This window comes from Hippoglossus hippoglossus, chromosome 9, assembly GCF_009819705.1.
Source record: "Hippoglossus hippoglossus isolate fHipHip1 chromosome 9, fHipHip1.pri, whole genome shotgun sequence".
Classification (NCBI taxonomy): domain Eukaryota; kingdom Metazoa; phylum Chordata; class Actinopteri; order Pleuronectiformes; family Pleuronectidae; genus Hippoglossus; species Hippoglossus hippoglossus.
The window spans coordinates 23,880,809-23,900,657 of NC_047159.1; the positions used below are offsets into that span (position 1 = coordinate 23,880,809).

Genomic DNA, 19,849 nt, shown 5'->3' on the forward strand with positions numbered 1-19,849 from the left:
CGCTCCTACCTGGCAGCAGGGTGCCACAGCAGAAACAACTAACTCATAATACTAAAGTCAGTTTAGTAGAGGGGATTTATAAAAGAGGACATTGCTGAGCCTGATGAGACAAATTAAAATAGAGTTAGGTCAAGGATGAATGTTTATTAAATACTGAGAAAGAACACAATGCAGACATGATGTTATCAAGTTTTTATTTACATAAATCATACACACATGACACCCTGGTCATTGCTCATCCTATGGATCACTAAGACTTATTGCTTATTTTACATGAATCACAAGCACTGAAGGTTATAGTTTGTGCTATCAAGAGTATAACTTGTGATCATACAGCACATTTCCACAGAGGATTGAAAACAATACAACTGTATGTATGTGGATGATAAACCGGTTAAAAACTCAGGAGGATTTGGATATGAGTGAACCACTGTGCTTCACGGCTCCTACTACAGGGAACGATTGGTAGTTCAGTCTCCAGGTGCTCTCCCCTCTACAGTAGCGTGTCCCATAAAGGTAGTGGATAACAAACAATGAACACAGAAAGCGACACACATACAGTAACTGGAGCTGAATAAATCAAACTAGATTGAGGCTAAAAAATATTGTGCACACAAAGCAGATGAAATATGGACAAAAAAGACAAATGCAAAGTGAAAATTATACACAGCACAATATACATTCCATGGGTGTAAGCATTAAACCTCGCCTTTTCCTGGAATTATTAGCCTTTCACTTCTCTGTACCACCTCCAAGAAACCACTCATAACTAACATTAAAAAGAAATAACAGGCTCGGACGCCTGCAAACAGAATACGGACACTATACAAATATCTATAGCATAGGGGAAAAAAACGTTCAAATGGTTTGGTCAACATGCCTGCATGTTGCTGTGGAATAACTAGTTTTCAGTCTCATACTATTAAAATCTGTACAAAATTAAAAGAGTGTAAACATCGGGGCAACTGAAATGTTCTATTTGTCCTCAGCAGGGAAACATTGGCACAGGTGAGCTTTTAACCAAGTGAAACATTTCTGGGAAAAAAATAAACATGTATAGACATGACAAATATGTGTTCATTCATCCATCACACATCCACAGAAATATATCTGAAAGAATCCAACAACAGCAGAAATCCCCCTCTGTGAACATGGAGCTAACTGAGCCATAACAGAACGCTGGGGAAGTATAAAGTAAAGCATCTAATGCTTTTTGGAATTTAAATTAAATTAAAAAAGAATGATATATTTATATATTGTCCATACATCATTTAGGGATGTTTTTTACTGAGGCAGCAGGTAAGTTTGTGAGTGAACATCTCCAGAAGACATGGCTTTAGTGGGAGTGGCTGTTTCCAGTCTAAAATGTGTCGCTGGCTCCCCCTGGTGGCTAAATGAAGCATCTTCTCAGTGAAGCAGCCAGCCCAGCTGCTCGGCAGCATCCACCTCAATAAGCAGCTGACTTTTTATCCTCTGAGCAGGATGTTCACAGACAAGTGCATGAAGGTGCTGTTACACTTCAGTAGAGAACAGAAGGCTTTGACGTTTGCTGTCTGGTGTTGGAATGCTCTCCAGCTGCAGGAAGTAGAGAAGGACTTGAACCTGCGGAGACAAATAAGAGGTGGTCAGACCCTCACAGGTAAGTCGTCTGTATTTATATAGCAGCTTTTCTACTCTTGACGACCACTAAAAGTGCTTTACAGTACAGTTTTTACAGCAATTCACTCATTCACATGCGCATTAATACAATTAATACAGTGCATCTATGTGCGGCACTTTCTTCTATTACACAACTAGTTTCACCTGAGACATGACCTCCAGAGACCAGCTGTCGTTCATGGAGATGGGCTGTGAGCTGAGTGAGATCTTGCTGTCTTTTTCGGAGGGCCGAAGCAAAGTGGGACCAAAAACTGTGGCCAGGTTGTGCAAAGACATCTTGTTGATGATTTCGTTTTCAGTCACCCTGTAACAGCAGAGTGGAAAATTACCCATAGATACTCACAACACTATGCAAGTCATTCACAGCTGATTATTTCATGGTCAGTAGTAGATATGCCGTCCAATACACAGTGGATACCTCTGGCGAGGAGGTTATGTTTTCCTCTGTGTCTGATTGTTGGTTGTTTGTTAGTTAGCAGGATTACGCAAAAACTACTCGACGATTTTAGTTCAAAGGATGAATTTCTTTTCACTTTCTTTAACATTGTGAGATAGGACGTTTACCTGGATTTCTCTGAGAATAATACCTGGATCTTGATGAAAACAATGTGGCATGTTTAAGGGTCAGATGTTTATGAGTGTGAGCAATTTGGTGCAAATTCAAATAAAATGTGGATCTAGTGACTCATAGATATCAGTCCCCTAAACATGCCTGTATATTTTTCAAAGATCAATGACAAAGCTGCAAAATGCCCTATATATCTCAATGTTAAAGAAAATGAACAAAAAATCCTGGATCTCCCACAAAATTGAATGACTTCTACTTTGGGACATATCCAACCCCTCCACAAAATTTCATTGAAATCGTTAATAGTAACACAATCCTGGTCATAACAAACAAACAAATAAAAACAGGAGCTCCTTGGCGGAGGTAATAATGTATTTTAACTGGAGTTGTTTACCTTTTCAGGTGATCAAGCAGGAAGAGGAATGTGACCAGATTGGTCTCTGGGAGAGACAGCAGCAGGTTGAGCATGCAGCTCTCCTTGGCCACACTGTCAGACAGAGCTGCAAAGCAAAAGAACACATGATTGTTCTGGTGTCCCAATTTGCAACTGTATTTATTTTCTCTTAAATCTTCTAAAAATGATAGGAAAATAAAGAACCGGTAACCGACCGATGCCTCCGGCGAAGTTGGGGTACAGATCATCTGTGAATAGAGGCTCGGGCAGCTCTCGGAAATACAGCTTCAGTGTTCCAGCGATGGCGTTTACGTCCATCTCCCTCATCATGACAGACACGTCTCTGTTGTCTGTGCAGCAGATGAGACAGCCACTGAATACCATATAATACTTGAGACAAGTTGAGTAATAGGCTTTAAGTCAATAGTTCTGGGCTCTGTCTTTAGTGTTGTGTACATGTGGATCACCTCTTCATTCCCAACACTCACTTGAATCAAATGCAGCCTTTAGCGCCTGGATGTCGGTGGCGACGCCGGACACTCGGTAGATTCCCACCTCCTCCATCCCTCGTCGCTCAATCTCCTCCACACACTGTCTCACAATGAGGGGAACCTTAGAGCGCTCTCGCCTAATGAGGACACAGTCACACAGCAACAGGATATAAAGGGGACAATTAGAAATACACATGATCCTTATAAGTGCTCTAAACACAAGAAGCCAAGGTGACTATGACCATGAAACCATAAAATACAATAAGCGTAGCCAGTGCGATGTCAACACAGGACATTTTCCACACAGCAAATTGTTTACAGTGTGCAGTGATGTGGTTCTCAACTGAACAATTCACATGAACGCCATCTCAAGACTGAACAAGAAATCGGAAAGTCGGCGAAAATGTCGGTACTGGAGTTGTGGACGACATCACTTATAAACCAATTAACATAATTTAAACTTTAAACAAACTTTAAATAGTAGCTTGAAATGTAAACTGCATGTCAATCTCTCAAGCACACCCAACACCCCTGTTTAGATAATACAGACGTTTTGAAAATAAACATGAACATTTTAAATTACCGGTATTTGTACAGTATGCCTGTTTTTGTTTTGCTGTTTGTGATGTTTAAATGCCCCAAACACACAACAAAACACATTTTGTTTACACTGTCAATGTTTTTTCCACAGTCCAACTTTAAATCACATGAACACACAAGAGTCAGAATGACAACTTCACAGCTCACGACATAAGACCTTCCCAGGTGCACGTGAATGCACAGTTAGTATCTCTTTAGTTAGTAGCATTGTCAATGGGCCCTCTACACAAAAAGGATTTTGTAATTTTGCCAGTATAATGAGCAGAAATATTAATAGTTTCAGGCTCCTATTAATATACATACTGGCTTACTTTCACACTGTTACACTGGGACACTCAAATAGAACAGAGCTATGCTATAACAAGTTAAGATGTCATCTGTGGCTTTTAGACCAAAGTTAGTTTTCAACGAGATAGAGCCGTATTTATACGCTGAGTCACTGAAAGCTTAAAATATTATGAGAAAAAGACATTGAGACGTATGAAATATCACCACACACATGTTAATAACTCACTTAGTAACTACGTTGATTTTCACTCCAAAGACACCCGATTGTTTCCGTGAAGGCATCCTCTTCAAACTGAACTCTCTGCTGGCGAACTTCATCGAAAGCTTCACCTCGATCTGAAACAAGTAAACACGTCATGTTCAATGACTTTCCAGGCCCAAGTCCCTCAAATTCAAGGTGTTGCAATGACTTTTTGAGCTCTCAGAGTGTTTATACTGAGAACCCACAGGCTGTACAGAAGCTCAGAGACAACAAGGTTTGAGTGTGTCGACACTTCTCAGTTGTTCTGTGTTACACTGAGGGCAGATTGTGAGACTGAGAGCTGAGAGACGGCAGGAGACACATGAAGAAAGCGGCACTCGGCCAAATGTTAAGTGAAAAACATCTATTTTAAAACGTTTAAGTCCTGAATTAATTGTTCAATTCAAATACTTGACAACCCTGGTTCACATTAACTCGCCTTCCAAATCTTAAAGCTAACCTATGTTTCCTTTGCAATTATATATTGTTGAACGTTAAAACATATTGTAAGAATAGCACAAGTACAAAGAAGTCGACAAACTTAATAAAGTCAGTTTCACAGCAACAGCTATGTAAAGTTTCCCAGCATTAGCAAAGGAGAAGTAGAAAAACATAAATAGAGTAATAGAACTGAAGAGGAAGTTATTTATTTATCATTGAGGAAGAGGAAGAATGTGTTATTTTCTGTTACTTCACGTTTTCTTTTACTGCACGTCTCTCTGTGGAGTAATCAAAGAACCTTTTTACCCAATAAATCTTTTTATGACTGAGCTTCAGTTTCTGATTAACAATGTGTAATTGGGAAGAAAGTTAAGGGGAAAATCAATGAGGATATTTGTAGTGGTTGAGTCTCCATTTTTGTCACAGATGTTAAAAAGTATTAGACGTTATATTTAAAGTCTTAAGGCTACTTAACAATCACATCCAGATGTGTGGAACCTTTACTTGATCGGCAGAACAGAAAGAAGGGAGATGTCACTGTTCCTCTTCCAGACAGACCAGGACAGACCAGGTCTACATCAGAAACCACTACATGTGGGCTGGTCAAACCTGGACTAAAGAAGTTGTGAGATTACTTTTGACTGTTCTGATCCTGGTCTTAATGAAGAAATTGAATATTCTCCTTTCTTACAACTTGATTTGTTTTTCTAATTTGATTTGTGAGGATAAGTGCTTATGTGTTCTTAATGTGGTGCATATCTATATATATTTTGTGTTGGATCATTCATTGTGTTTTTTTGTGCAGTGTACACGATGTCTAATTGTGACTACTTTGTCGTTTTGTGAGTCACCGGCTGAGTCTATTTTGATAATGAGGAACTAACTGATATCTCCCAGGCCTACATATGTCTTGTTCTTCCTTTATTTCTGGATAGTAACACTGATGAGGGCCAGTGTGTCACAACACAAATGTGCTTTTTTAATCTTATCTTTGCCATGCATTTACCACACTAATAAAGGCTTTACATTTGTAGTTTTTTTTATATTTATCACCCCTGTGCCAAAGAGCAGATTGTGGAATTTTTTTAACACATATATTTCCAGATAGACACACTTCTTTTTTGCTTTTCTAAATGAAATAATAATTTGAATGTGGCATTCCCCTTGATCTACCAACTACAACATTGTTGTTGGTGCCATCTCTTTTCCCTGGGTTGGTTTAAACACTTACCCCATTCATGGCGATCACTGTCCTCTGCCAGTCTTTATTCTGCAGTGTCTGAGGATCCAGCTGAAAATAAAATAAAATTCACATTTTATTATATATTTTTCTAATTAATTAATTAATTGATTTAGATTTTCTGCAGAATCAAAAACCAGGACAGATTTTTACAATATCAGCTTTAAACTGACACGAGCACTGTGATTATTTAAACATGAACGAATTGTAATAACACAGTGAATTGCAGAGTTAAATTTACTTATATACAGGTAATTAAGCAGGTAAATGTGAGTATTACCTGCTCAAGTTACTTCACATAAACATAAACATATGGCAGGTAGCATTGACTCATGCCGCTGATCTATTTTAGTCATCTGACTAATACCAAACTGCCAACCTTCACTTGTGTGATTACACGTGTCCCTGCTGCTAATCACTGTGCCTGTCCAACATGGCAGATGTTCGTCCACCAAAGAAACCACCAAATCTCAGATAATCCTTGAGTCAGAAAATCTATTTTCTTACACAATACTTTATAAAAGATAAAAAAGAATCACAAGTGGCACAATGCTAGTGTCTGAATCTTGAAAGTGATAAATCCAAACAGAAATATAACACTGTCAAACTCAAATAGGGGTTTTAAAGATCACAAGTAAATGGAAAGGTAAAAAGAAATGTGTCCTCAAATGCAGTCCCTCTACATGGACATCCAGGTCACATGTGTCCACAGCTCACAGCCTGTCTTTACCTTTGGTCTGAGCAGACTGCTGCGGACTCTGTCCCACAGACGGGCCCCTGTAGTCGGGGGTTTCCTTGAAGCCGTGTCTCCCTCCTCTCCCTCCAGACTGTTGCTGGCCTGATCCACACTCTCCTCCTCATTAGGATTACTCTCACTCATCCTCTCTGGCATGAGTCTCTCTCAGCTCTTAAATGTTAACGACAACTACAAACTGAAGTAGCCAGTGCTGTTCCTCAGATATCACTATTTTCTAAACCATTGGCCTAACAGCAGCAGCCGTAGCAGCAGCAGGTCCTTCTCCGCTGAACAACGAGCCATTAATCCCTTTGCTTTGAAGAAGACTCCGGACGAACTCCACTGATGCTGAAACGTCACAAAACGTTCTGCCTCATCCTGTTGTCTCGGACATCGTTAAGACCCCGAATCTTCTCATTCCAGTGAGAGTCAGAGAAGGAACAAAGCCGTGGAGTCTGCCAACCACGCTGCCTCTGTGTTGTTCTACTTCACAGATGGATTTGGGAGATTAACTCCAGAGAATCCCCTCCTACCCTCATTACCAACGTGCTCGCGCCTGCCACTGGTTGGCAGCTCGGCCTCAGGCAGCCTGAACAGGATCCTCCGAGGGCCAATTAGCGATCACAACTAGTATGTGTATGGTCTTAAACTATATAATAGCCATGTTTCTGGCACTTATGAACTGTTACCTTTCCCAAAGACTCTCAATCATATTAAAGACGTATTTTCTTTTAGTTTGTTTTAATCTAGTGGCTATTATCTGTTAAAAGAATCAATGTTGAATAAACTAATAATCAATTTCCTATTTCATCTCATCGTAACTGAAACATCTCTTTGTACCAACATTAACTTCAATTTTCTTACATTTTCTAATATTACTATATATTTATTTATAGTTAGATACTCAATTCATAATTAGTTTGGGGTATTTTCTTGTTTTTGCTCTCAATTTCATTTATTGTCTTTTTATATAATATACTACAGATTCAAACTTTATTTTACACATTCAAAATTAGAATTCTTTTAAATTTTATACTTTTTAGATTTGTCATGCTGACCTATGAGCCCATTAATTCCATTTCAATCAAATCGATCAGATTGTATTTGAATAGCCTATGTTCACAAATCACAATTTGCCTCATGGAGGTAAACAATATACAAGGTGTGACATCCTCTGTCCCTAACCACCAGCTACATTTACTCAACCCACAGTCTAATCTGCCCTCTGTCACAGCATCCTGTCAGGGGTCAAGCCATGCTCCCTTCTTTTATACAGAGAGGGGGCCCCACCGGGCAGGATTAGACCAAAAAAAGGTCTTGGTGGTCAGCAGAGCAGATAAGACGCCACTGACGAGGTTCTGGGATCAATAGGAGGCATCAATCACTCCACATGGGCCAGGATTGTTGTCGTGTCAGTGGAACCAAATAGATTTAAGGTCACATTAAATCTGTAAACATTGATTTCTAGTGTGGTTTTCTGCTTTGGCGAAATATGTAAGACAGTATGACGTGTAAGTCCAGTGATCCACATCGAAAATTGCCAAATACATAATATATCATGCAGGAATGTTTAGAAATTTTGTAATAGAATATTTAAAGCTCTCAAATACTGATATTGGTTTGGTTGTCAGAAATCTAGTGTTGTCTGATTCTAATGGTCAAAACAGGCCATCAGGAAGTGTCTTCAAACCACAATCATCTGGTCCTTTCACAACAACACAAAGAACTGGGGGTCCCTCGTCCGTACCTTTATCTGTCCTTTGACCATGATCTTGTCTGTGATCTCTGCTTCTTCTTTGCTCTGCTTGGTTTTGTTGCAGCACTTCTCGTAACAGAGCAGTCTCAGAGTCTGGGAGCCCTCCAGTTCGATCTCAAACTCCTTTGCACAGAAACAGAGCGAAGCCACATTATTGTTGTTATTGTGGGTTTCAGCACAGTGTTACAAAATGTATTTTATCCAGTCCACAGTTTCCTGAGCATGCACAGCCTTTTTTCAAAGCTGATGAGCTTTATCACAATAAAATCATGTCTTATGCTCTTTATTGAAACAGAGCAGCGGATACTGAAGGTGGATATGGCCTCAGTCATTCACCTCCTCCACTCGGGTTTGCACTCTCACCTCGTTCCAGTTGGGCTCTGTCGAGTCTCTGTGCACTCGTGTTTTGGCTTTGTTGACAAAGTAGCCAAAAGAATCCACCTCCAGGGAGCAGTACAGGTCTAATGGGCAGAAGAGAACGTCTTTTTAAAAGTTGAATCAAAATGAAACTTAAGGATCCACGTTAGTCACCGGGTTGAGTCATACCCAGACCAAAAAGTGTATTAAGGGCTCTATCACTGAAACCTTATGCTGGATTTGGAGTCTTACCAGATATTTCCCTCTCGTGTCATTACAAGTCTACTGGAGCTGTTGGAGTATATCAAGGAATATCAATGGGAGTAAAGCCTTTGTTGGTTGAAACATGCCACTGACAACTGCCTGGCCAGCCTTTGTGATAGAGGGTGGAAGCAGGCGGTGATTTGAGAGGCCAAAGACATATTTGAGGAGGCTTGTACACAGTGTTCCTGGCTAATCCCACTTGTTCCCCTGCAGCTGCCCTCCCAGCTGACAGCCGCAGGGGAGAGGGGGGAGAGGGAGTAGGGGGGAGAGGGAGGGAGGATAGCGGATGATGTGACACCACGTGTAACCTTTAGAATTACCGGTGATGTGATTTCTGGTAAAAAAAAGAAAGAAAAAAAAGGGGGACAAGCCACTTACTTAAGCTCTGTTTGAGGCCTGATGCAGAGTGGACGATGACATTCAAGAAGCCGTATAAACCAGAAGACTCATCGTCTGTGAAGAGGAGAATTCAGGCTGAGATGACATACAAAACTGCAGGGTGTGTTACATTCTAAAACATGCAGTGGGTTAGGTGAATCATACCTTCTTTATTCACGGTCATTGGAATGGTGTGAACAGTCTGGAGCTTCACACACGAGTTAGTGAGCATCTGCAGCTCCAGAGACGTCAGGGAGAAGCTTTTAAAACCTGCAGGACAACGTCAACATTAACTGACAGCAACAACAACAATGTCATAACAACTTATGTAATAACAATCCTGCCATAATAACATTAGAAATAAAGCTCACATTTCTTCTGCTGCTCACGAACAATCTCCCTCCATTCGGCACGCTCGTAATCAGATGAGATCAGAAATGTGAAACCCTGGAAGAAATGATCGAATAGTTTGTTGTGTTCTCATGCTGTATTTTCGTGCCATCAACAGCGGAGGGCAGCAGAGGGCAAAATGAAAAGTTACTGATAATACAAGATATCTCAAACTGTACTCATCATGACAATCACGTTTTTGTCACCCACCTTTCCATTCCTGTTGGCCACTCTGAACGCCATGTTGGGAGACATGAGAAGCAGCAGAGACTCTTGCTCTGATAACTTCTTCCTGAAACGCTCGATGGCTTTGGGCCCCTTGGTGGTTCTCTACAGACAAACAGGGACATGGTTCTTTGAATACAGGGCCTGCTGTCTGCTCACTTTGTCCTATTCGCTAATCTTGAGGTTGCTCGTTTTATTTGAGTTTGTCTTCAAACTTGGTCATTGTTGTGGTGTTCCTGCACAGCAGTTCCTGTACATCACCTATTAACTAATGAATCAAACTGCTTGTTAAATGCCGTCTTGTTTCTCCTAGTATTTTGGAGTTTCTATAGGTGTGTTCACTCTCTATGTATCCTCACCTTTTCTCTTTGGATCTCATTCTTGATCTGGGAGATTCTAATCTTCATCGCGTCAATTTCCTCGTCCTGGACCAAAGGGATGGGGGTGGACTCACAGTCCTCGAGGGTCTGGAAGGTCAGGTCATTCAGTGGGATGTACCACTTACAGTCATACTGTTGACCTTTCCTGTTGGAGGACAAGATGTTATTCTAAAGATTATATGTTGGGGTATTTTAACAAGCCAATTTTGTATAATATCTTCCTGCTTTTTTTGTTAATCAGTATGAAACCAACAGCACAAACCTACTAAGTCAGATAAAAAAACCTGCAGACTGTTCTATTAACAAGTGTAATGTCTGTTTGGGTGACGTGAGGCTCATTCTCCAGTGTGCCTGGGCTCTAAACCGGTAGTTCCTCAGGGTCACAAGCCTCCGTCTCTAACTTCCGGCTGGACGCTGACCCAGACTCACCCTGCGGCCTGTTTCTTCAGCTTGGTGCAGAGCAGCAGGTCGGTGAAGAGGAAGACGTGACGGAGTTTCCTGGAACCTTCCACCAGCTCCACCATGAAGCGATCCCTCAGCAGCTGACGGTTCTGCCCACAGGAAAGAGAAAAAAATCGTGTTGTGAGCGAGAGGTGTTTTAAAACACTTTATTACTGCACCAGACGCAATCAGATGCAATACTAGGAGCTGCTGGGATTACAGCATGTAATTAAAGATTTTACTCTGGTGCTAAGTTTAAAATGGTTTATGATAGGGTTCACAAACAATGATTTTGTGCTGATGTTTGCACATTACTGTACAGTCTGTATTGATGCTATTGGTGTCAGATGAACGTTGTCCTAACTCATGGAAGAAACAAACAATAAACAAAACAATAAATCATTCATGCTGCCATCAAAACCAGACAGGAAGTGAACACTGTGTTTTCTTAACCAGCAGCAGAGTTTCCCTCTGATGTAATGCTGCAGCTCTCTGCCGATTTCAGCCTGGGATGCTGGCAACCTGTCCAACCTGAGATTCGAGCTGGATGCGATGACTCAAGCTCTTCCTGTTGCAGCATGCATCTTAATTCCCCCTCTGTCTTTTTGACCTCAGGACTCAGGCTGTTTACAGGGACACTGCCCATGTGAGACTCTGCCATCCCACACCAACCACAGTCTGACAAAAACAAGGAAATCACTGCAGCACGGTTTTCCTCTGCTGTTTTCTGCACACTGTGGTTCAGCTCTGGTCGGATGCAGGCGTATTGGTGAGGCACTCAAACATGTTCAGTACTGTCCTGGTTTGAAAAAGAGGTGGCAGGGTTATATCCGCTTATTCTTTTGTGTTGCAGACGAGACCACAAATAGTCAATTATCCAATGGAAAAATAAGAGCTGCCGCCGCACAGTGCTCACGCCCCCCTCCTGACACTGGAATCAGCTCGTGTTTTTTATGCTCTATGGGATATTGAGCGCTGAGGCATGCACAAGAGATGAAGCTAAACAAACTGGTGGCTTTAAATGGACGTGGTAATTACAGGCAGCTCTGGTGCAAAGATCAACAATGGGTGCAAGTTTACTCATGAGCTGATCGCACACAACAACAAACCCGTACTTTAAACTGATTGTCACTGGCTGCCTTGTTATCTGTCAATCTTCCTGCAGGATTTCAGACTTCCTAAACAATATACAAAAGAATGTTCCCAAGAACTTTCTTTGATTTAATATCCCACCCTGGCGGGTCGGGCCAGTTCCCAGAAAAAACAGAGGAAGTCCTTAGCCGGGTCATCTGAATCAGAGCCTTGAGATGCGTGCCACTGGGGGGGATGGAGGGGACAGGAAGCATGGTTTAGTTGGTACACACCCAATGTGTAAGGCTGGTTGGGCAGAAGTTCAAACAGCATCCCGCAGGTCATTTTTGGGAAGCAGAGTTGACACTGCGGCAAGGAAGGATGGGAGTGTGCGCAGAGGTGATCGATGGGTTTTCCTGGTTTGCGACACTGAGACCCTCGACACCAGTGTGTACAGAGCTTTGTCACGAGCTTCCCCTACGCTCCACTTCCTTCACGTCTGAAGCAGACAGGCTCAGATGAGTCAGCAGCACACTGACACACACACACACACACTGTTTTAGTGCAGCTTCCAGACACCCTGTTCTCCGAGGTCTTTACTGTCAATAGCAAAGACATGACGGAGATTACAGGAGCAGACATTCTAAATTAAGCAATGCTGCATCTGAATGAGGGAAGTGTTCTAAAATACTGAACACTAGTAGACAAATGTAAAACCCAAGCCCATATAACCAACATTTCTATATTAATGTGTTATTAAACTTTCACTTTACAATACTACAGCATTACTCTGTGGATACCAAGTATCTCAACAAATATTAGCTGGATTGAAAACTGCTACAGACATTCATGTTCAAATTGCTATTTGTCCAATAAATACCTGAAAGTTTTGTGTCTTCAGTAATTTCACAAGAGACATTTTTGCCTTTTAAAATTTGAGCATAACATCAAAAAACATTCTCAGGTCTCCTATACTTTGTCTGTTTTCCAAGACAATGATGCATATGGAGGACCACCAATAGGTGGAAGTTGAGTTAAATGTCTGATGTACATTCAATGTGATGGAATTGGTGAATAACCAGCAAATCCAGTCTCAGCTGACCGAATGGAAGGGAAGTTATCCCTTGTTAGTTAGTTTTCCAAAACCAAATATGATTTGGATTTGTTTTACAGCTTTTGCAAGCGAGCATAAAGTGTATTTTTCAACTTGAAGTGTCAAAAGCCATTTTCAGACATGAACTCTTGAGATATTTGTATTCTTCTTGTTCATTTTAAATGGTAATTTTAGTTACATGTCTGTTGTGTGTTCGAAACGTGATCAACGCACCCGCTCGCTCGTGGTAAATTCTTGGAAACATTTTCCTGCTGTATTCTCACATGGGCTCACTCAATCAAACATTCTCCGGACATTAGACTTGGGGGCTGGCAGGAAAAACTCTGGAAAATGTCCAGAGAAACTGGTTTGGATGTTTGTGTTCTCACATACATCCCATTCAGATAATGTCTGAAAGCAGCTAAATTCATTACTATAGCTCTTGGGTGATGAGGTAACCTGCCGCTTGCCACACTGACCTCTCCCTTCTTAACAGTCATGGACTGCCTTCGCGGTGTGATCTCTTCATTAATACTGGACAGGAAATTCTGGGAGATGCGCAGGGCGTCCTGTAACAGTGGATAGTCCGGGTGGCTGGAGGGCGTGTGCTTCAGGAGGTCCTAGAATAGAACAAGTGGTGACAAATTCAATCCCTAAAACTTTGATACGGAGGAGATGTTGCTCCAGATTGTTTTAAGGCAGAATGACTTACATGCAGAACAAGTGTGCTGCGCATCACTCTGTCCACAGGTTTGTAGAGAAGAGCTGTGGGGGAGGAGAAGTCAGATCAACAGGCAAAGTCACAGCTCAGCTACTTATAGCATATATTGATTAATGTGGAGGCCGGCCATTCATTTCACTCAGTACTTACTTTCCAGTGAATTTTTAGCTGGCTGGTCTTTGCAGTCCTTTGTGCTTTTGACCTTGAGATTCTGGCAGAGATAACAACAGAGGGAATGGTGAGGAAAGAAATACCCTCATTAAATCAGAGCAACTGCCCCACAGTGCAACGATTATTAAAACGATCAGCAGCACTATAAAGAGCTGCTTGGCTCCTTATGCTGTGAGGACTGCAGAAAACTGCTCTGTCATCCTTTGTCCCGGGCAGATGTACGACATCAAACACTCTGCCCGCTGCAGGCCTGCTGTGCGTGGCGTGATTACATACCTCAGATATCTCCGCAAACTGAGCGTTTGCCTGGCAGCACTTGTCGGCCGTCTCCACAGCAACCTTATAGTTATCCACAAAGGCCCGGTACACTCCAAGCTGGCTGCCCTACAGGGCACAAGCAGAGTACAGATAGGTTTTTACGAGTCCCTGATTGTTACTGGGTACATCACCGTGTGCTGTGCTCAGCCTCAGGCATGAGTTGGCATAGTGATACATAAGGAATTAATACAATTCAGCAAAGTACAGTGTTGGCTCACATGTCTATACATACATCCATGTAGCGTACGAGTGTTTTCATCTTCGTCCAACACAGCAAACACTGAGGTAGCTCTTATTCAGCGACCTCCTATGGAGCGTTTTGTTCTCCTTTACTACTTGTCATGTGGCGTGGCGAGGCTTTTATCTGGCCGGGAGATGACTCCAAGCAGTCTACTCATGTGTGCACTGCAAGATCCACGGAGCATTACTAACAGCCACTGACTCCCACCTTTCTTTACCCAGAAAAATCTCCCCTTATTTTAACGACCATTAATGATCAAGGCATGACGTTTAAGGAGTGCTATAATTAGTTTCTGAAAGTTACCAACTTTGACTAATGTTGGTCTGTTTGATGAAAAACCAACGTGCAATTTGATGCTGTGAGGTTTCATGTTGTTTGATGCTTGGTCGTCTGATCCAAATCAGGGTTAAAAATCAGCTGAGGGGTTTGCCTCTCTGCACTAAGCCGAGGGTGGTTACCAAACGTTCATGACACAGTTGAACGAGTGCGGAAAGTTTGAAGAATGAGACCATTATCACAGCATTTCACTCAAATCAGCTCATCGGATTCTTCGTATTCCATTGCTCTTTTAGGTCCTCATTTACTTTTGATTTACGTTTCCTGACAGTATTCTGGCGCGTTCAAGGTCAGTTAAAAAGAATCGGTGAAACAGGTTTTTGTTGCTTTAGCTTTAGCACTGTCAGGACATGTTTTCTTCTTTGTGAAATGGATTTCCAGTGTCAGTGTATTACCAGATTACTCTGTATGGTTTTGACACACTCACGACTGCACACAATTAGCTTTTGAAGAACCCTTAATTGAAAAAATGATTTTGCAAGGGTTCTTTGTAAAACTAAAGAACATGTTTATTCAAAGCGCCCTTTATGGTTCGACTCATCACTTATTTCAAAGAGTGTAGGAAACAACTTTAGACAAAACAGTGTTTCACATACTCAACTAGTGTTTTTTGTTTCTGATGGCCCTGCTGAACCAAACATGAACATAATCTCCGTACCAGTTTCTGGAAGAGGTCGCCCACACACTGCTGGTGGCTCCAGTCCTGCACTCGGGGGAGCAGAGCATCGTAGAAGTCCTTGTGGATCTCATGAAGCTCTGGTACTTTGAAGAAGATGGTTTCTATCTGCTGGACGGTCAGCATCGGTTGGGAAGTCGTGGCTGCCGCCTTCAGAGGCTTCATGGGCTGGACAAATAAATAATCAAACAGAACTTATTGGAAAACAGTCACTGAATACGCATTATGAAAAAAAAAGTCATCAGGATTTTAAGCTAGCCTTTAATAAAACCTTTACCAGTGAGATTAAATTATAGCACAGTTTGAATGGCCTTTAATGAGCTGATGAAGCTTTCGTTAGCTGATGTCAGCTACTTTTGGCTGTAGCAACAAAACCACTTAATGCATAAAACTGTGCAGGGGAGTGTTTCTTCTTGTCATATATCTCACTTGACACAGGTGGAACTAGCAGTAGAATCTAAAATTTAAAACAAAATTGGTGCTGAAACAAACTGCTGTGCATTGTAAACAGAAAGCATTTGAAAAAGCAAGCCTAAACTGTGCTGTCATGTAAAGAAAACATTTCAGGACAATGGAATTTCCCAAAATCTAGTGTAACAGTCACACAAGAGTCAGAAAGTCAGAAAACTGTCAGTATAAAAGAGCATAAAACAAGAGTGTGTTATACAGTATCAGTGTTGAATTCAACTTTGAATTTGTAAGAGGAAGAATAAGATCCTCTATCAAATGTTATATATATATTCAGAAACTAAGTGAATGACAGTTACATATTAAGCGATGGTTCGTTAACTAAGTTAGGTAAAGATAGGCACCATAAGCTTCATACAAGATCAAGTAAGGCTGAGGTTGTGGCATGCAATGTATTGTTTATGAATTCAACTCTGCATTTTTAAGAGGAAGACTTACTTTTGTACTTCAAAAGTTTATACATAGTATATTATTTAAATATATAATACATATAAATATATAAGTTTATATATGACACCAATATACAATATATAGAATGCACAAGAATTTTGAGAAATACTAAACAAACATAATAGATGCTATATCAGCTTTTTTTTTTAGTTGTAACCATTTGTTTTATTTCAACTAATTTTCTGTCTACACTAAAAGAGCTCAGAATAGACTTTTTTTGTTTGTGTGTTATGAGTTAGACGTACTATCAGTATCGCCTCCAGGTGGCCGAGGTAGGTCTCCTCACTGGCCAGGATTCCTGACAAAACCCACTTTCTCATCTCCAGCCCCTTCTCTTGATCCAACTCCACCTGATGCACACATGGTGGAGAGAGCAAACGATTGGCAAACATGAGGGGAAGAAGACGTGGTGAGAGAGAAGGCTGATGTCGACACATGATATGTGAACCATCCTCCCCCACACCTCTGCAAGCCCCTGGGTGCTGATATTATTGTTGTTGGGGGATCAGGACAGAGCAGATTTGATTAAAGTCGGTGGGAGTGGAAGATTCCACGGGGCTTGCACCAGAGACTCCAAGCATCTTGAGGAAGACAAATGTGTTTCTAGTCCAGGGGTTGTTATTCCAAAACAGGTCAAATCCATCAGTCATCATGTCAGTAAGAAATTCACTGGCCAAGAGGGGCGGTATCAAGCTCTCCCATTATATTAGCTATATAAAGAATGCTGTGTGACCCCGCCACCCCCCACGCCCCAATATTTAGACTTTGAAGATCATTAAGAGTGTACATCAGAGGATGAGGATACCACAGATAGGACAGGAACACAGCTGAGGCAGAGGGGAGCTACATCTCTTTTTAACATCTGTTGCCCACAGTATGCTCACTTATCATATCCAGTCTTTCTCTGCAACGCCCTGTGTCATGCTGCAAAGCACTCCCATCTGGTCTCTGCATGGTGAACTCTGTCGGCCTCTGGATGCCTCAGCTGCAGCGGCTGTTTTAATGCCTTGCTAGAGGGCTTTCCTTTTGTTGATTTTCCGAAAGGGACACTCGACTGGTTTTACACATGAAGTTTAGCTTACTCATCATGAAATGTAGTGCATTAAAACAGTTGTATGACGTCTGCTGTGGCTCTGGAGGAGTCTGCAGAAATGTATATCTAATGACAACAAACAAACAAACAAAATAAATGGTCAAGTTGCATGATGGAAAATGTTGTGTTTTGGAAATTGCCCCTAGTTAGGAACCAAAAGTCAGGATATTTTGGCCTCTTTTGCTTTGATTTTGAAAATTCTTTTACAATCTGTCTTACAAATTTCATAATTTAGTATAAGTGTTATACTTACTTACCTAAGAGTACCTTAAAATACAGTGTTGATGTCAATTTAATAAACAAACAAGACCATTAATGTGAAGACTGGTCACCTCTACGTTGCATTCACGGCCTCCTGTCAGGTTTTGTAGAAAATCTAGTGGTTTGTTTCATAGTACAAAACACGAAGCGGGAGCAAATCCTCTACTGTAAACCAACAAATTGTAGATTTCTTCAAGTTTGTGATCTATATGCAAACACCCACATGGCTAGAATAAATAGCAGAACCTCTTTGAAGCACAAGATTTATAGGAAGATTTGGTGTAACCTAGTGAAACCCTTGCATGGGTTTGACACAAAACTGAGGAGGAATTTCATGATTCCTCCAACACATGGATAGTAGAATAAATAATATCACGCACTATGTCGACAACTGTTCAGCACAGAACAAAAAGCCATAGCTACTAGAAGTGTTGAGATGACAGTGAAGAACAACATAGCAAAGAGAGCGCTGCTGCGGCACAGTGAGCACAGAGAAACAGTTGACGTGTCATACAAGTTGATTGGGAGTTGACCCAGTAGCATTACCGACAGCGTGGATTCCAGAGAGCCCGAGGACTGCGTGTCTCGGCTACTCCGGCTCTTTGAGCGCAGCCGTGTTGAGGAGGAAGGAGATCCAGTGTAGGACAGAGGGTCGTGGCGAGGCTGGTGCTCCTCTGAGTGCTCCAGGTCATATCCGTACGACAGAGGCGTCTCGTTGTAGGGAGCCTCTGTGAGAAACAGTCAAACAAAGGACAATAGTCACATGGTGTGTCATTAAACTCAATCATGTAGTAAACACGGAGACATGCTGCAATTTGGAAAAAAAATTTTTTATAGTCATAGTGGGTGAGGCTAAAAAAGCTGTTTAGCAACTGAAATATGAAGATTGTTAAGATGCCTTCTCACAGTTCACTACAGTGTCATCAGAAATGACAGACAAACAAAAACAGTCAGAAACCACAATATAATTAAAAGTGATCCAATAACATAATTTTTATTGTGTTCAATTTTTGTGGAAACTGCAGGAGAGGTTTTGGAACCATTGCAGTGATTTTACCAGTTTCCAGTTAAAGGAAGCTGCTGGTCTGGGTAAAAATGCTCTCATGAACCCACTGGACTCCTGCTCATCACCAAAAGACAACACGCTGGTGAACAGATCAGGAAAACACATTGACTTTTATAATGTGTTGATGTGTCAAATGTTGGATTTACAGCTTGTTTCAGTGGCTACAAAAACACACAAACAACAAAAACATGTGATAACTATCGTGGCCCTGTGGTCTGCTGTGGGAACTGAACAGGACAGGCTCTTAAATGTGACAATGTACAGTGAACAAGGGGCAAGTGGGGCCCCTCTGTTCATTTTTGCCCACGGGCCCTGAATGCGTCAATCCGGCCATGACAGCATTACAGTATATTGTGAGTTGCTGCTGTTATTTCCCCTGAATATTAAGAGGGCATCCGTGTCCAATAGCATCTGTCATAACAACCACAATAATCACTGCATCTTTTCCTGCCATCTGTCTTTATATCAAACCCTCATTTAACCTCCATAAACCTGTGACTGGTACAATCTCACCACGTGGCCTGTGCCAGCCACCGAGGGCTTGTGCCAGGCCAGTGGATAAGTCTGGGGAACTGCAGTGGCAACACACGTGCTCTGCTCTTGTCAGCCTGGGTGTACAGAGTGTCTTTGAGTGTTTTCCGGATGAATGACAATATGTAGCCTGGTGTAATATTCACTTTGTGTGTCTACCAATTTAGAGAGGTCTCAGAGTTCAGAGAGCAACACAGTTCTTCGGGACTATTTGCAAAATGGGAATGAGAAATGTTCATTGTAGGAATTGAATCCTGTATTTTGCACCATAGTCACAATGAGCATGCGGTGGGACAAAGAAGTGTGACACATGAGACATACCTGTTGTCCTCGTCATCACTGTGATTTCAGACTTTTAGGACAACCTGAAGATGAAGCTAAACAGGCTCCGCATCCTGTAATTACTGTCAACCACCCCTGACTCAACAGGAACTTCTCATCATTATTATTATTATTATCATTGTCACCATCAATGATGTGGCAGTCGGAAGATGTACGGCAGAG

At 41.5% G+C, this 19,849-nt stretch overlaps 1 protein-coding gene across 3 annotated transcripts in view; it reads right to left on the reverse strand.

Moving 5' to 3' along the window:
* Nucleotides 1-180: 180 nt before the first annotated feature.
* The window catches only part of si:dkey-91m11.5 (PH_BCR_vertebrate and RhoGAP_Bcr domain-containing protein), a 33,319-nt gene continuing 13,650 nt past the window's right edge, over nucleotides 181-19,849 (reverse strand). Inside the window, exons 2-24 of one of the 3 annotated variants that reach the window (XR_004614983.1) lie at nucleotides 18,295-18,476; nucleotides 16,640-16,744; nucleotides 15,459-15,644; nucleotides 14,182-14,289; nucleotides 13,885-13,945; nucleotides 13,726-13,778; nucleotides 13,493-13,633; nucleotides 10,838-10,959; nucleotides 10,388-10,553; nucleotides 10,014-10,133; nucleotides 9,785-9,860; nucleotides 9,579-9,683; nucleotides 9,414-9,488; nucleotides 8,778-8,875; nucleotides 8,406-8,537; nucleotides 5,914-5,973; nucleotides 4,227-4,336; nucleotides 3,110-3,249; nucleotides 2,837-2,971; nucleotides 2,622-2,727; nucleotides 1,804-1,963; nucleotides 1,460-1,602; nucleotides 181-1,420 (exon numbers count right to left, since the gene is read on the reverse strand). Coding sequence is in view for 2 of the 3 variants with exons in the window: in XM_034595937.1 (XP_034451828.1) it covers nucleotides 1,513-1,602; nucleotides 1,804-1,963; nucleotides 2,622-2,727; nucleotides 2,837-2,971; nucleotides 3,110-3,249; nucleotides 4,227-4,336; nucleotides 5,914-5,973; nucleotides 8,406-8,537; nucleotides 8,778-8,875; nucleotides 9,414-9,488; nucleotides 9,579-9,683; nucleotides 9,785-9,860; nucleotides 10,014-10,133; nucleotides 10,388-10,553; nucleotides 10,838-10,959; nucleotides 13,493-13,633; nucleotides 13,726-13,778; nucleotides 13,885-13,945; nucleotides 14,182-14,289; nucleotides 15,459-15,644; nucleotides 16,640-16,744; nucleotides 18,295-18,476 (2,531 nt within the window). In the remaining variant the exon portion in view is untranslated. Of the gene's footprint in view, nucleotides 1,603-1,803; nucleotides 1,964-2,621; nucleotides 2,728-2,836; nucleotides 2,972-3,109; nucleotides 3,250-4,226; nucleotides 4,337-5,913; nucleotides 5,974-6,652; nucleotides 7,262-8,405; nucleotides 8,538-8,777; nucleotides 8,876-9,413; nucleotides 9,489-9,578; nucleotides 9,684-9,784; nucleotides 9,861-10,013; nucleotides 10,134-10,387; nucleotides 10,554-10,837; nucleotides 10,960-13,492; nucleotides 13,634-13,725; nucleotides 13,779-13,884; nucleotides 13,946-14,181; nucleotides 14,290-15,458; nucleotides 15,645-16,639; nucleotides 16,745-18,294; nucleotides 18,477-19,849 lie in introns of those variants that run through there. The other 2 variants (XM_034595937.1, XM_034595938.1) reach the window with 2 other exon arrangements.